At 45.0% G+C, this 13,210-nt stretch overlaps 2 protein-coding genes across 9 annotated transcripts in view; both read left to right on the top strand.

Annotated features, from left to right (window-relative positions):
* Positions 1–4,603, top strand: part of CANX (calnexin) — a 36,869-nt gene extending 32,266 nt beyond the window's left edge. For all 7 annotated transcript variants that reach the window (XM_082723579.1, XM_082723580.1, XM_082723581.1 and 4 more), the window contains 3 exons: positions 254–380; positions 555–634; positions 2,707–4,603. In XM_082723579.1, coding sequence (XP_082579705.1) covers positions 254–380; positions 555–634; positions 2,707–2,760 — 261 coding nt within the window. In that variant the 3' untranslated portion in view covers positions 2,761–4,603. The remainder of the gene's footprint in view (positions 1–253; positions 381–554; positions 635–2,706) is intronic.
* Positions 4,604–7,058: 2,455 nt separating this feature from the next.
* Positions 7,059–13,210, top strand: part of MAML1 (mastermind like transcriptional coactivator 1) — a 45,293-nt gene continuing 39,141 nt past the window's right edge. The window contains exons 1-2 of one of the 2 annotated variants that reach the window (XM_082723553.1): positions 7,060–7,191; positions 7,318–7,703. In XM_082723553.1, coding sequence (XP_082579679.1) covers positions 7,356–7,703 — 348 coding nt within the window. In that variant the 5' untranslated portion in view covers positions 7,060–7,191; positions 7,318–7,355. Of the gene's footprint in view, positions 7,704–13,210 lie in introns of both variants that reach the window. The other variant, XM_082723552.1, reaches the window with a different exon arrangement.

Here is a 13,210-nt window from a genome sequence, read left to right as displayed (position 1 = left end):
TGCATGATCCTGCCTCATCCCTTTATTCTTACTCTTCCTTCTGCCTTTGACCCACACACACACTCACTGAAGAGAAAGCTCACAGGGTGGGAATACTTTATACTTTTATTTATCTTAGTACTTTTATTTATCTATGTATCTATGCCAGTATAGGGCCTCATGCAGAACTTTGCTCTTAGGCATTCAATAATTACATGATAATGTAGTACATAAAAACCTGAACAAAACTGTTGCACTTTGGGGACTATTTCAGAAACAGTCCAGTCCTGTGGAGTATAAGAAGACCGATGCTCCTCAACCAGATGTGAAGGAGGAAGAAGAAGAAAAGGAAGAGGAAAAGGACAAGGGAGATGAGGAGGAGGAGGGCGAAGAAAAGCTTGGTAAGTAGACCCCAGAATATCTGCTTTAAGCAAGACCCTAAGGTGTTTCAAACTCAGAAACGAGTGACGAAAAAGATTGCCCTAGACTCCAGAAATGTGTTCTAAGGCTGCTAGTCTAGTCAAAAACAAGTACAAGGTTTTGCTCATTTTGTTGTTTTTTGGTCTCTGTCTCAGAAGAGAAGCAGAAAAGTGATGCTGAAGAAGACGGAGGCACTGCCAGTCAGGAGGAGGATGACAGGAAACCTAAAGTAGAGGTAACAGCAGGGGGGAGTATGTTTTCTAGCCCAAGCAGCTCAGGGAAGGTGCATTTAAGTAGGAGCTTATTTTCAGAGGATAATTTTCATGGGCTGTGGCAGTAAGAAAAAAATTCATGAGGATTAATTTTTTTAAAGTAGAATTCTTAGCAACATAGGGAAGCATTTCCTTGGATCATTTTATTTTATTTTATTTTTTAAGATTTTATTTATTTGACAGGCAGAGATTACAAGTAGGCAGAGAGGCAGGCAGAGAGAGAGAGGAGGAAGCAGGCTCCCCACTGAGCAGAGAGCCCGACATGGGGCTCGATCCCAGGACCCTGGGATCACGACCTGAGCTGTAGGCAGAGGCTCTAACCCACTGAGCCACCCAGGCGCCCCTCCTTGGATCATTTTAAACTACATCTGAATCTCAGAAGTATTTTTCTCTGCTGTAATGGATTTTCTGGAGTAAGCAGAAGGTTTCAGGGGAAAACCAGTAACGTGTTTGCGAAGATGGTAACTTCAGATTCAGGTTATTATCCAACACTGTCTCCTTTCTCTCTCCTCTCTGTGCCCTGAAAAAGTATTTCCTTCCCTGGTGGTCTAGTGGTTAGGAGGGGGAAAAAAATATTTCTTGAACAAGGATTTTATTGTATTCTAAAATTTTTGTCCCTGTTGTTCATGGATTTGTTCATTCAGCAAGTATTTATGGAGTGCCCATTATGGGCCTCACATTGTCCATGAACAAAGACAAAGATACCCTTCCTTTGGGGAGTCTAAATTCCAGTGGGAGGAAACTGACAATAAGCAGTAGGCATTATAATGAAGTAAATATGTTAGGAAGTGATAGGCTGTGAAAAATAAAAGTAGAACAGGAAAAGGTATTGGAAGTACTGGAGGTGGGGTGGAGTGCAGTGTTAGAAATGGTAGGCCTTGTTGAAGAGGTGACCCTGGGGCCGACTTAAAAGAGATAAAGGACTTTGCTGTAGAGATGTCCATGGGAAGAAATATTCGTACAGAGACAACAGCCAGCCCAGAGGCCTGAAGTAGTAGTCTAGAAGACCATGTGGGTCAGTAGAGTCGGGGGTGGGGAAGGCTCCAGATTAGGTGGGGCATCCCAGGTGGTGGTGTGGGCTTGGCTTCTGCTTGTGAAATGGGCAGCCATTGCAGGCTTTGGGGCACAGGAGTGACAGGATCTGATTACGCGGGCTGCTGTGTTTTCTATAGACCGGGGAGAATCAATGAGACCAGTTGGGAGGCTGCTGTGATAATGCAGGCAAGATAATGGTGGCTATGAGCAGGGGTAGAGGAGAGTGTGAGAACTCACTGGGCTTCTGGGTACAGATTTTGGGTGGACTGAATAGTAGGATGTATGAGGGAAAGAATAATCTACATCTTTCTTGGGGCCCTTTTGCAAGCACTGCTCTGTTTCAGTCTGCTCCTTCCTCGAAAATCCTACCCAGTTTCCATACCAGCTTCTCCAACTGCCCCTCCAACGACAAAGGTCAATGCTGTTGATACCTTCTGTGGCTGTATTCTTCTCAATTACAATGTAGACTTTGAACTAGATGTACTTCTTTCAGGTAGGGACCAGTCTCACACATTTATTTTATATTCCCCAATCTTCCTCACAAAATAGAAGTTGCTCTGTAGAGTACAAGGAGCCCTGGACTTACAGTCTTGAGTGCTGTGTGGGGGCTGCGGGGACAGTCCTCCATCCCCTGAGATCCTAGCTTTCTCAGCCTCAGAATGGGGCTAATGTGCCCACAGGCCAGTAGGTTATTCAGAATTGAGCAAGATCACGTGGGAAAGCAGGGCATCTGGTCCCTTTTAAAGAAAATTTTGATGGGTTAGATTGAGGAAAGTGGATGTTTACAGAAAACAGTACAGACAAAATTAGAGCATGCAGAACCCTGCTGCCTTTGAGAACACCATTGTTTCTGGTACATTTTCTTCTAATCGTTTTTCTTCTCTTGTTTTTGCTGCAGATGGGTTACCCTCAGCCTGGCTGATCTTGAAAGCTTGGTGAAGTTTTCACTTATTTAAAGCATTGCTAATTATAGTGAATTTCTTATTTTTTCAACCAACAGGAGGATGAAATTTTGAACAGATCACCAAGAAACAGAAAGCCACGAAGAGAGTGAAACAGTCTTAAGAACTTGATCTGTGATTTCCTCTCCCTCCCCTTTCCCTGCAAGCGTGGTCCTAGGCGAGGGCCTGGCACACCTTAGGTTGAAACTCAGAAAACCTCCAGACGTCACCATCGACAGGCTCCAGTCAAACACTAGCCCGTGTAATTGTAAACATCTAAGCAGTCAGTAATTGCAGTTGTGACATAAAGGACCCTGTGTCTGTAGAAAGAAAGCATATAACATTAATGGTTGTGAAATGTAACATGAAGCAACTAACTTGTATTTTGTTTTCGTTTTTGTTTTTAAACATCTTTGTTTTTTAAAATAGAGTGATAGAACTTTGCCAGTCTTTAAAATCTTGGCTTAATTTAATATATTAATCTGTCCGGGCAGAAATAACACCAACCTTTAGAAATGCTAGGGGGATGAATTGCAGTTTTTAGAACGAAATTTGTTTTTTAAGTTTGGTATTACAAAACATTCAAGTGTTCTCTGTCCCTTAAAATTGATAATCATGTTGAAAGTGCAGTCGTTTGTGGTTATAATCTTGTTTTGCTTGCTTCCATCACCCAGTTCCTCCTAAGGAAACTGAGGAGATGGACTGGATGGAAGCCCAAATTTATGTAAAGGTTCTGTTTCAGTTGTATTAAAAATAGACATACAGAAAGAAGAAATTTTTCCTCTTGATGTTGGTTAGACCATACAGTGTGTGTGTTCTGTTGCCCTTGGAACAGCTCCGTTCCCAGACAGCTTTGCAGTCAGTGGAGGAAGTGGCATAAGGTGGCACGCGGGCAGTCATGCTTCCCAAACTGGGGGAGTCTGGGCGCCAGCCATCCGGAGCAGGGGGCTGTTTAAGGAATGCTCCCAGGGCATGGGGGCTCCCAAGTAGATGCAGATGTTTTCATCACTTCCACTGTGTTGACACTGTTTCCTTCCCTGTTGCCCCAGATCCCCAGCTTTTTCCTCTGCTATGCATTTTCTTCACAGCGCAGCTTGCAGTCCGTCGCTGAAAATGATTATACGCTCCGCATAGTGTTAAGCTTTATTGTGATTAAGTGTTTCTTCTTCCTTTTTTAAGCAGACCCACACCTTTCCAGGGTCAAAGTACAGGATAGAATACTGTCTTTCATCTTTATCCATTTCTTTTTACTCTGTGTAAAGACTTGAGAAGTCTAAGCCAGAGGTGAGCCAATTCAGAATTGACTGTAATTGAACACAGGCTAAAAGTATTTATGGGAGGAGTGACATACAGCATGAATTATCTGATTTTTTTTTTTAAGCTGCTAACTTTTTAAGTCTTCATTTGCAGTTCATGTAACATTTGTGTCTTAAATTACATGATAAAGCAGTCCTGTTGAAAAAAAAATTATTTTGTTTGGGTATGTGGCTTGTAGAATTCTTTAAAAAGTGATCTTAGATTTGTTTATTTCATGTGGAATGCAGATGGGTGCTATCAGAGCCTCTCCCCCATCACTCTAGTGTAATATCATTATTACACCACACTGAAATGTATTCAGAATTGTTTTAGCTTTATTCTTTCTTCAGAGGTGTTTCAAATGTACCGATGACACTGTTTCTTGCACTGAATATATAAACACTCCAAAGTGTTTATATTGGGGAGATTTGGGGAGGAAGTATATTCGTAAAAGATGAAGGCTGTATCTGTTTATTTTGTTTATCTTCAATTTTTTACTGGTTCACTGAAATTCTTAGGAGGGTGGGATGAATTTTTCTTGCTGTTCCGTGCTTTATCCTTTTCATCTGTTGTTATGTGGTCACAGTGACCTTAGCTATGTAGCAGACTTTCCCAAATGTATTGAGTGCAAATAAACAGTTACTTAGCAAGACCTGAAAATATGTCTGCAGGTTTCTCCTTGAAGCAAATGTGTGGGATTATTGCATTTCCAGAAACCTGCCTTCCTATCTCACCTAACAGTTTCTTCCAGCTGATCTGTGGAATGACAAGTACAAGCTAGAAGATTCATTTTGCTTTTCTGGGATTATTTAGTAGCAAAGTTTGTTTAAAATAAAAAAAAAGGAAGAAAGAAAGAAAAAAAAATTTTCTTGGTTTTCTCTTTGTTGAAGGTGCACCCTTCCGATTAAATGTCTGACACATTAATGAATGACCAGCAGTATTTAGCTCTTAAATGCACTTAAATTAATAGTTTTCTGTGCTGGCTGTCTTGTCACAGTGTTGTAAAATCCCACTCCATCAGATGTGTTCCTCAATTTCTCTTATCCACAAAATACTCTCCATTTTTCTCAAATTGTCACGTCACTAAATGGTATTACATTAAAGCCCTGTGTTAAGTGTCTGCTTTTGACTGAACTTCTTCATGGTATCTTCCAAGTCAAGTGTTACACTGCAGAAAATGTGGATAGTTGAGTAATTACTTCATGTCACCGTGTGGATTTGATCCAGTCAATTCAGTGTAGATTGGGCATTCTTTCTCTGCTGGATTGCGGGTCAGCATTTCCTGTTGTAGAGTAAGGATAGCAGCTCAGAAATGGGGGAGGGAGCAGTAACTTGTAGATAATTTTTTTTTTTAAGATTTTACTTATTTATTTGACAGACCACAAGCAGCAGGTGGGGTGGGAGAGGGAGAAGCAGGGTCTCTGCTGAGCAAGGAGGCAGACACTGGGCTTGATACCAGGACCCTGGGATCATGACCTGAGCTGAAGGCGGAGCTATAACTGACTGAGCCAGGCAAGCACCCCCGCTTTTTTTTCTTAAGATTTTTATGATAACATTCTTTGATGTATGGGAGCCATTGAACTTTTAATTTTTATTAGAGAATGTCTGTTCAGAATCAGACTTACCTTTCACGTACTATTTCAAGAATGTTTTTGAAGTTAGGTCAAAACTTCTTAAATATGTGCTAAGGCTTTTGGATTCCTCGCTGGAAGGGAAGTATACATAGTGTAGTACTCTTAGTGATTATTCTCTCCCCTATTAGAAAGTAGTTTAATTCTAATGTAAAGTATATGTTTGAAGACTGGAGGGAAAAAACCCAGAACCAGGGGCGCCTGGGTGGCTCAGTAGGTTAAGCCGCTGCCTTCGGCTCAGGTCATCATCTCAGGGTTCTGGGATCAAGTCCCGCATCAGGCTCTCTGCTCAGCAGGGAGCCTGCTTCCCTCTCTCTCTGCCTGCCTCTCCATCTACTTGTGATTTCTCTCTGTCAAATAAATAAATAAAATTTAAAAAAAAAAACCATTTATGTGGGCTTCATGAGCTCTGGACACTTTTGATTTGAGCCTCTTGTATTTATTTTTTTACAGCATTGGTATAAAAACATACTACGTAAGAACTTTTTTTTCCCTTCTGATTTTAAAATATTTTTGTGGGCCCTAGCAAAAAGTTACTGTAACAAATGTTTGAACTGGTGGTGGTCCTGGCACCTCCTGTTTAACTTTTTAGCAGTTAGGTTGCCCATGACTATCCCCTACCTCTTGGGCCTACGTAGGCTTAGTTACCTAGTTTTAGTACTGAGTCACTGCTCCTGTTCCCCACCCCCACCCACCCCCGGTCTCCCACCCCTTATGCCTACTGGTTATAATACTAAACGTAATTGTCTCTGGTTGGATTTTGTTGAGTGACTCAATCTTACCTAAGCCACCATCCTTTAATGGCCCGCCAGGCTCCCTGTTTTTTGGCTGAAGCTTCAGCCTTTACAGTTCTAGTCCCCAGTAATGGAGCCAGAATCCTCTTAACATCTGCTGCGGCTTTTTTTTTTTTTTTAAGTTTTTTAAGTAGTACTTTTGAAACTTGCTCAAACTTTTATATCAAGTGGAAACTGACAGTGATTCAGAATGGTGCAAGAGGAAGCTGCTTCCAGCTCACTCGTGGACAATTCCGACCAATGATGAGGCTGGACGTAAGGAATGCGGTGGAAAAACAGCTGACATTGAAAAAGCGTGGCTACTTTTGAGTTGATGGAAACAACTCAAAAAGGCTGCAGGGGAAGAAACTGGTGAAGCGCTGTAGTGACAGGCGGGCGTCTGGGTCAGGCAGTTAACGATACGCTGCACCGGATGGCCCCTTTCCTCCGCGGGCCCGGAAAGGCCTGCCGGAGAAGGGTGGCGTTTAGGACCGGCTCCCGTCGGTCACACTTGGCCGTATGCCCGGCACTCAAGCTAGCCCAGGGGCTTCCCTCCGCCCCTCACTTGAGAGTTCCTTTTAAACTCGGCTCGGGAGCCCCAACGCGCTTCTTGCGTGCTCGCTCCCACCCCTCGGGCGGCCCGCTCTGCCTGCTCTGATTGGCCGCCGTGCCTGCTCATCAGCCGTGACGCCGGGGTCGCCCGCCGGGGCCCCGCCCTCTTCCGAGAGCCCTGAAAACAATTTTAAGATGGCGGCGACGGCGGCGCGGAAAACAATGGGGTCGGGGCGGCGGGGACAGGCCGAAGCCTGAGGTGAGCAGCGAGCGCCGGCCCGGGTTGGGCCGAGCGGGGCCTGAGGAAGACCCGCCGCCGCGCGCGAGCCCGCTCCGCAGCCCGCGGGGCCATGGCGCGGCCGTGAGGCGGCCGGGCCGCCGGCGGGAAGCGGAGCCCGCAGTGCCAGTCGGCCCCGAGAGGCCCGCCCCGGGCCCGGCCCGTGCAGCCCGCGGCCCATGGTGCTGCCCACCTGCCCCATGGCGGAGTTCGCGCTGCCGCGGCACAGCGCGGTCATGGAGCGCCTCCGCCGGCGCATCGAGCTGTGCCGGCGCCACCACAGCACCTGCGAGGCCCGCTACGAGGCCGTGTCGCCCGAGCGCCTGGAGCTCGAGCGCCAGCACACCTTCGCCCTGCACCAGCGCTGCATCCAGGCCAAAGCCAAGCGCGCCGGCAAGCACCGGCAGCCGCCCGCCTCGGCCGCTGCCCCGGCCCCGGCGCCCGCCGCCGCCCCGGCGTCTGCCGCGCCGGCCTCGGCTCCGCGACTCGACGCCGCCGACGGCCCAGAGCACGGCCGACCCGTCGCGGTGAGTAGGGCGTGGGGAGCACTCTCTGTCCCCTGTCCTAGGGGAGACGCTGCCCCTGACGCCGCCCGGCCGCCTTGTAGCTTCCCCGGTGCCGGCAGCTCCTCGGGTCTGGCTCGGGGGAGTCTGACACGGCAGGGACGGAGCGGTTGTCATCTGCGGGAAACAGCACTGTGGCATTTACTTTGGGAGAACATGACCGTAAGGACCTGACTTAATTAAGGCCCCGGCTTGGGAGGCTGGGAACGGTGGCTGAAAGGTTATTCTTCCGGGCTTGATTCCGAATGTTTGGTAACTTTTTGGGGGGGAGCAGGCTGGCACAGAGTTGCTTCTGATAGTGGCCTCATTTATCCTGCGAATATTTATAAGGTCCCTGCTCTTTGAAGAGTCAGGGCTTGCATATGGAAATAAGCCGATCCGCGGTTGTCCAAATTAAACGGTTCTGAACGGAAAAATCCAAAAATCTTGGGAGATCACCGCAAAAGGCATAATACCGCTCACCGAGTTGCGAAGAAAGTATTGCTTGTTTGTTGAGGCAGCCCCGAAATGTGTGAACTTGTAATTCCAGTAATATTGTCGACAGCTCCCGTTTTAATGGATAAAGCTCTTAAAAATCTCCGATCATGTCAGAGAATTAGTTGGTTAGAGGTTCACATCCGTGAAACTGATTTATAAAAGGAAGATTATTTATTTATTTATTTATTTGGTGGTGGTTTTTCCTGGTGATTTAAAGTTTAAAACAAGTGTTACCGGTCTAGTTTGTTCTGTGTGTTTTTTAAATTTGTGCCTTTATTACCTCTCACTAGGCTATTGCTGTGCTGGTCCCTTACTAGTCTTTGGTCCTTCTTCCTCTCTAAATGCTCTGCCCCCACGGGTCCTATGTTCTGGTGAGTTCTTTTCCTCATTGTTTCCTACACTGGGCTGCTGGACATTTTCATTGCTTATCCTATCGACTAGTTCAGGCTTCTGAACCTCATTTTTTCCATCTGTAAACTGTGGATGTCGTTTAGCTTCTTATCCTCCAGGGTTCTTACAAGACTCCAATGAGTGCGGGTGTGAAAATATTTCCTATTTCTTAAACAGAGAGGCTGCTGCCTGCAGGGCCTTTCTCCCCTTTCAGAATCCTGCCCTCATCCTTTGGCTCATCTTCTTCTTCTTTAAAGCTAGTTTCTGACCACCCTAGCCTACCTTCGGAGTCTTCTTTGTGAAAACATTCGGAAAAGGTATGGCAGATAGTGGTACTGCTTTAGGTCCTGTCTTGCCAAGTCGACTGTAAGCCCTGGGAGGCAGGGAGGAGTTTGGCTCAGTCCTGTGCACATCTTAGGCCTTCCTCACACGCTGAGTGATTGATACTCAACTTTGTAGTACTTTACTCAGTCATCTATCCTTCTACACGTTAACCCTGAAAAGTAAAATGGCTTAATTTCATGAGCCACCTTTACTTACAACTCTTGTTTTAAGGAAAGCCTGTAAGAGTAGTGGATGGTCATTCCAATTTAAGTAAACAACGAAAGCTCATAAAAATCCTAGTTTTATACTCAAACAGTTGCCTTGAACACTGTAGAAGGTGTATGAGTGCTGATTCAATTTGTTTAAAGAGAGTAAGAGCTTAGACTCTCTATGTTATTTTTAGTGCTGATTTACTGGAAAGAAATGAGGCACGCTGTTTGAAGAGAAATTAATTCTGAGTGTGTTAGAACTTGCATATGGCTTGTCATTCATTCCTTTGGGCATTAGAGCCTAAGCAGGTGGACCGTGTTAATGTTGATGTCTTATCACATTAAACTTTGACCCAAGGATTTCATGAGTTTAAACTTCAGAGTGGAACTGCTTTTCCGCCTCCCTCTTAGAGAGCGGGACCCTTTTCACTTCAGTCTACAACTGATTCTAGCTGAGCTCTTTGGCCTTGGAATGGGGTCGTAGTAACAGAGTAGGTCCGTGTCACTAAGAAAACAGTGATGTTTTCCATTTTAATGGCTTACTGAGTTCTGAGAGGAGAGCGTCCTTCCCCAGATAGGACTTTGGTTTGGAGAGAGAGCACAGCTTTCCACAGAGAAGTGGAGTGGAGAAGGTGCCTCTTAGTCATTGTTATTTTGGACAGTTCTATATGTGTACTTGATCTGATTAATATCCCTTACATAGGGAATATTATTAGTTCTCCCCCACCCCCAGTTGTACTATACTGGTAGGCAGCTGTTTCATCAGTAACCGTTTGTAAAACTGAAAAGGGATCAGATTTATAGAGTTCAGCCTTCAGGTTTTTTCCTTTCTTAGGATGTCCCACCACCAGCAGTCTTAACCTTATTCTGCTTATTCTGTTAAAGATGGAACAGAACGGTGCCTCAGACTTTTTTCTATTCTAGTTGTCAAGAAATGACCTTACTGGGTTTTCTTTATACTGTATGTGTATTAAAGACCAGATTAGTTTTTCTTTTTAAAATTTATTTATTAAGAGAGAGAGAGAGAGCAGAGGGAGGGGCAGAGGAAGAGAGAGAGTCCCAAGGAGACTCTGTGCCAACTGCATAGCCCAGTGCAGGGTTTGATCCCAGGACCCTGAGATCATGACCTGAGCTGAAATCAAGAGTCAGATGCTCAACCGACTGAGCCACCCAGGTGCCCCCAGTATTGCTTTCTAACAACAGTTAAGACTGACTTCTTTTGGAATACCTGGGTGGCTCATTCGGTTAAGCATCTGCCTTCTGCTTAGGTCACAATCCCCAGGTCCTGGAATCAAGTGCGGTGTCGGGCTCCTGGCTTAGTGAGGAGCCTGTTTCTCCCTCTGCCTGCCACTCTCCCTGCTTGTGCACTCTCTCACTGACAAATAAAATCTTTTTTTTTTAATATTTTATTTATTTATTTGACAGACAGAGATCACAAGTAGGCAGAGAGGCAGGTCCCCTTGCCAAGCAGAGAGCCCAATGGGGGGGGGCTCGATCCCAGGACCCTGGGACCATGACCTGAGCCGAGGGCAGAGGCCCTAACCCACTGAGCCACCAAGGTGCCCCCCCAAAAATTGACTTTTTATTAGGAATGCTAGATTATAGAGAATTTTCTAACCACTTTATACAAGTGTTCTGTAATGAAAATCGTCTTATGCAGTAGCTTGAGCATTTTCTTTTAGTAAAATGCCATAAAGGTTTATGCTTCATCCCTTTATCCACTATTGTTACATTTTTGCTGCTTATTCCTGAAGTAGTTGTGAAAGTCTCGAGAAATTTGGTAGTTGCCTGCCAACCATTCATGGAAGTTGCCTTCCCTGCTTAGTTTAGGTGTAAGAACTTTACCTTTCTCTCCCTCTTTTTTAATTTTTTATTTGTACATAATTTAAAACTTAGAGAAAAGTTACACAAATACTACAAAGACCATTTGTACATCCTTCACTTAGATTCTGCCCATACCACCATTGTGTCCCATTTGCTTTATCATTTGCCCACACGCTCTTTCTCCTGTCTACATCCATCCCTCCATCTCTTTCTCTCTCTCTTAAAACACCTTTGTTCTCTGAACTACGTGAGCACTACCTGCAAATCTTAAAGCTTTCTACTTGCAGATACCCCAGTGTGTGTTTTTAAGAGTTAAGAAACATATACAGCATTTTAGTAATGATTTTGTAGACCAAACTGTGTTAGAATTATGCAAATAACAAATTACTTCCAGGGAATAGATGTTTCTGAACGTAAAATAGACATCTTACTGTAATCATGTGGGATAGTTTTAGAGAAGAGATGACTAATATGGCTTTAGGATCCCATTTCTTCCTATAACATCCGGGACCTTGTCCTGGCCCTCTTTCCTTTTTTATCTTTGGTCCCCTTTCCCGCTGGCCCTTCCCTTCAGCTTGAAAGCATAAGCAATTATTCTCCTTTCTTTTGTCTTTTCTCACCCTCAAAATAGTATTCCATCTTTTTCCTTCCCTTTGCCCTTTCCCCTTGAACTTCCCATTTACTCATTAGCCCATTGTAATCTGCCTTTTCCCTCTTCTCTTCTGAAATTGCCCCTTTTAAAGGGCACCAAAGATGGAATTGCCAAATTCAGTGGCTTCTTAGTCATCATTCTTTTTGACTTCCTCCTTCTCAAGGCTCTTCTCTTAGTTTCTGCTCTCTTCTTTTTTTTTTTTTTTTTAAAGATTCCATTTATCCATTTGACAGACAGAGATCACAAGCAGGCCTAGAGGCAGGCGGGTGGGGGGTAGGGAAGCAGGCTCCCCGCTAAGCAGAGACCCCTGTGCGGGACTCAATTCCAGGACCCTGGGATCATAACCTCAGCCAAAGGCAGCAGCTTAACCCACTGAACCACCCAGGCACCCCTCTGTTCTCTTCTGATTCTCTTACCAGCTTTCTGGTTTTTTTCTCAGTCTCCTGCTTTCCCTTAATAATTCATGCAACGAGTACTTGAGTGCCTACTGTGGGCCAGAGGGGATCTTAGGCACTAGGAATACAGCAGTGAACAAGACAAATTAAAACTCCGGCTTCATGGAGAAAGAGATAGATAATTTAAAAAACTAATTTTTATAATATTATAATGCTAAGAAAAAATGAAAGGAGTATTGTGCTACTGGTTGACTTACAGTAGCAGCTTTAGATAAGATGCTCTGTCTTTATCTGGGCCTGATTGACAGGGGATCATCAGTCAGCTGGAAGTCTCAGAAAAGAACATTCCAGTTAGAGAAAACCACCAGCACCAGGTGTTTGAGGCAGGAACCTTCTGAGAAAGGAGGTCATTGTGGCTGGAGAGATGGCAGGTAGGTAGCTAGTGTGAGAGGTGGGTAAGAAGGGCCAGATCAAGTGCACTGGGAAGCAGTTAGCAGGGTTTTAAGCAGAAGCATGACTTATGTTTTAAAGGCCATTCTGGTGCTATGGAGAATGCTTCGGGTTGGTGTGCACAGGAGTGGATACAGTTAAGGCTTTCGTGGTGGTCTAGACTGAGGCTGGATGTGGCAGTGGTGATGGAGAGGAGGAGTTGGGTTTTGTATAGCTCCCAAAGGCAGAGGTGACAGGGCTCAGTGATGGGCCAGATGGAGTAGATTGGGGGGTCGGGGGGAGGAGAAAGGGAGAATTCTGAGTTTTTTGGCTTGAGAAGCTTTCTTGGTATGCCTTTTAGATACTAGTATTCCCTGGGTTACTCTGCTCTCTACTTTTTCCACATAGTCCTGTTTTCCTGGGTCATGTCATTGTTTGTTTCATGGCTCCATCTACCGCCTATAATAGTAAGAGTCTGCAGATCTCCAGATCTTTCTTCCAAGTTTCAGATCCATATTTCCAGCTGTCTACCAGACCTTTCCACTTTTATTTCCCACATATCCAAAATGGACTCTCCCTTTTTCCTGCCAATCTTATATTCCTTCTATTTTACCTAGGCTAGTCATCCGAAGTAGAAACCTGTGAATTGCCCACTCCTTTCCTGCAGTTGCCACTTTCCATTGGTCTATTCAGCCATTTGAGCCCCTGCTTAGAGCCAGGAATCATGGTCATACTGGACCTAGGTCTTATAGCCTCAGGGGGAGTAGGTGG

This window comes from Mustela nivalis (assembly GCF_964662115.1).
Source record: "Mustela nivalis genome assembly, chromosome: 3".
Lineage (NCBI taxonomy): Eukaryota > Metazoa > Chordata > Mammalia > Carnivora > Mustelidae > Mustela > Mustela nivalis.
This window is presented reverse-complemented; position numbering and strand designations above follow the sequence as displayed.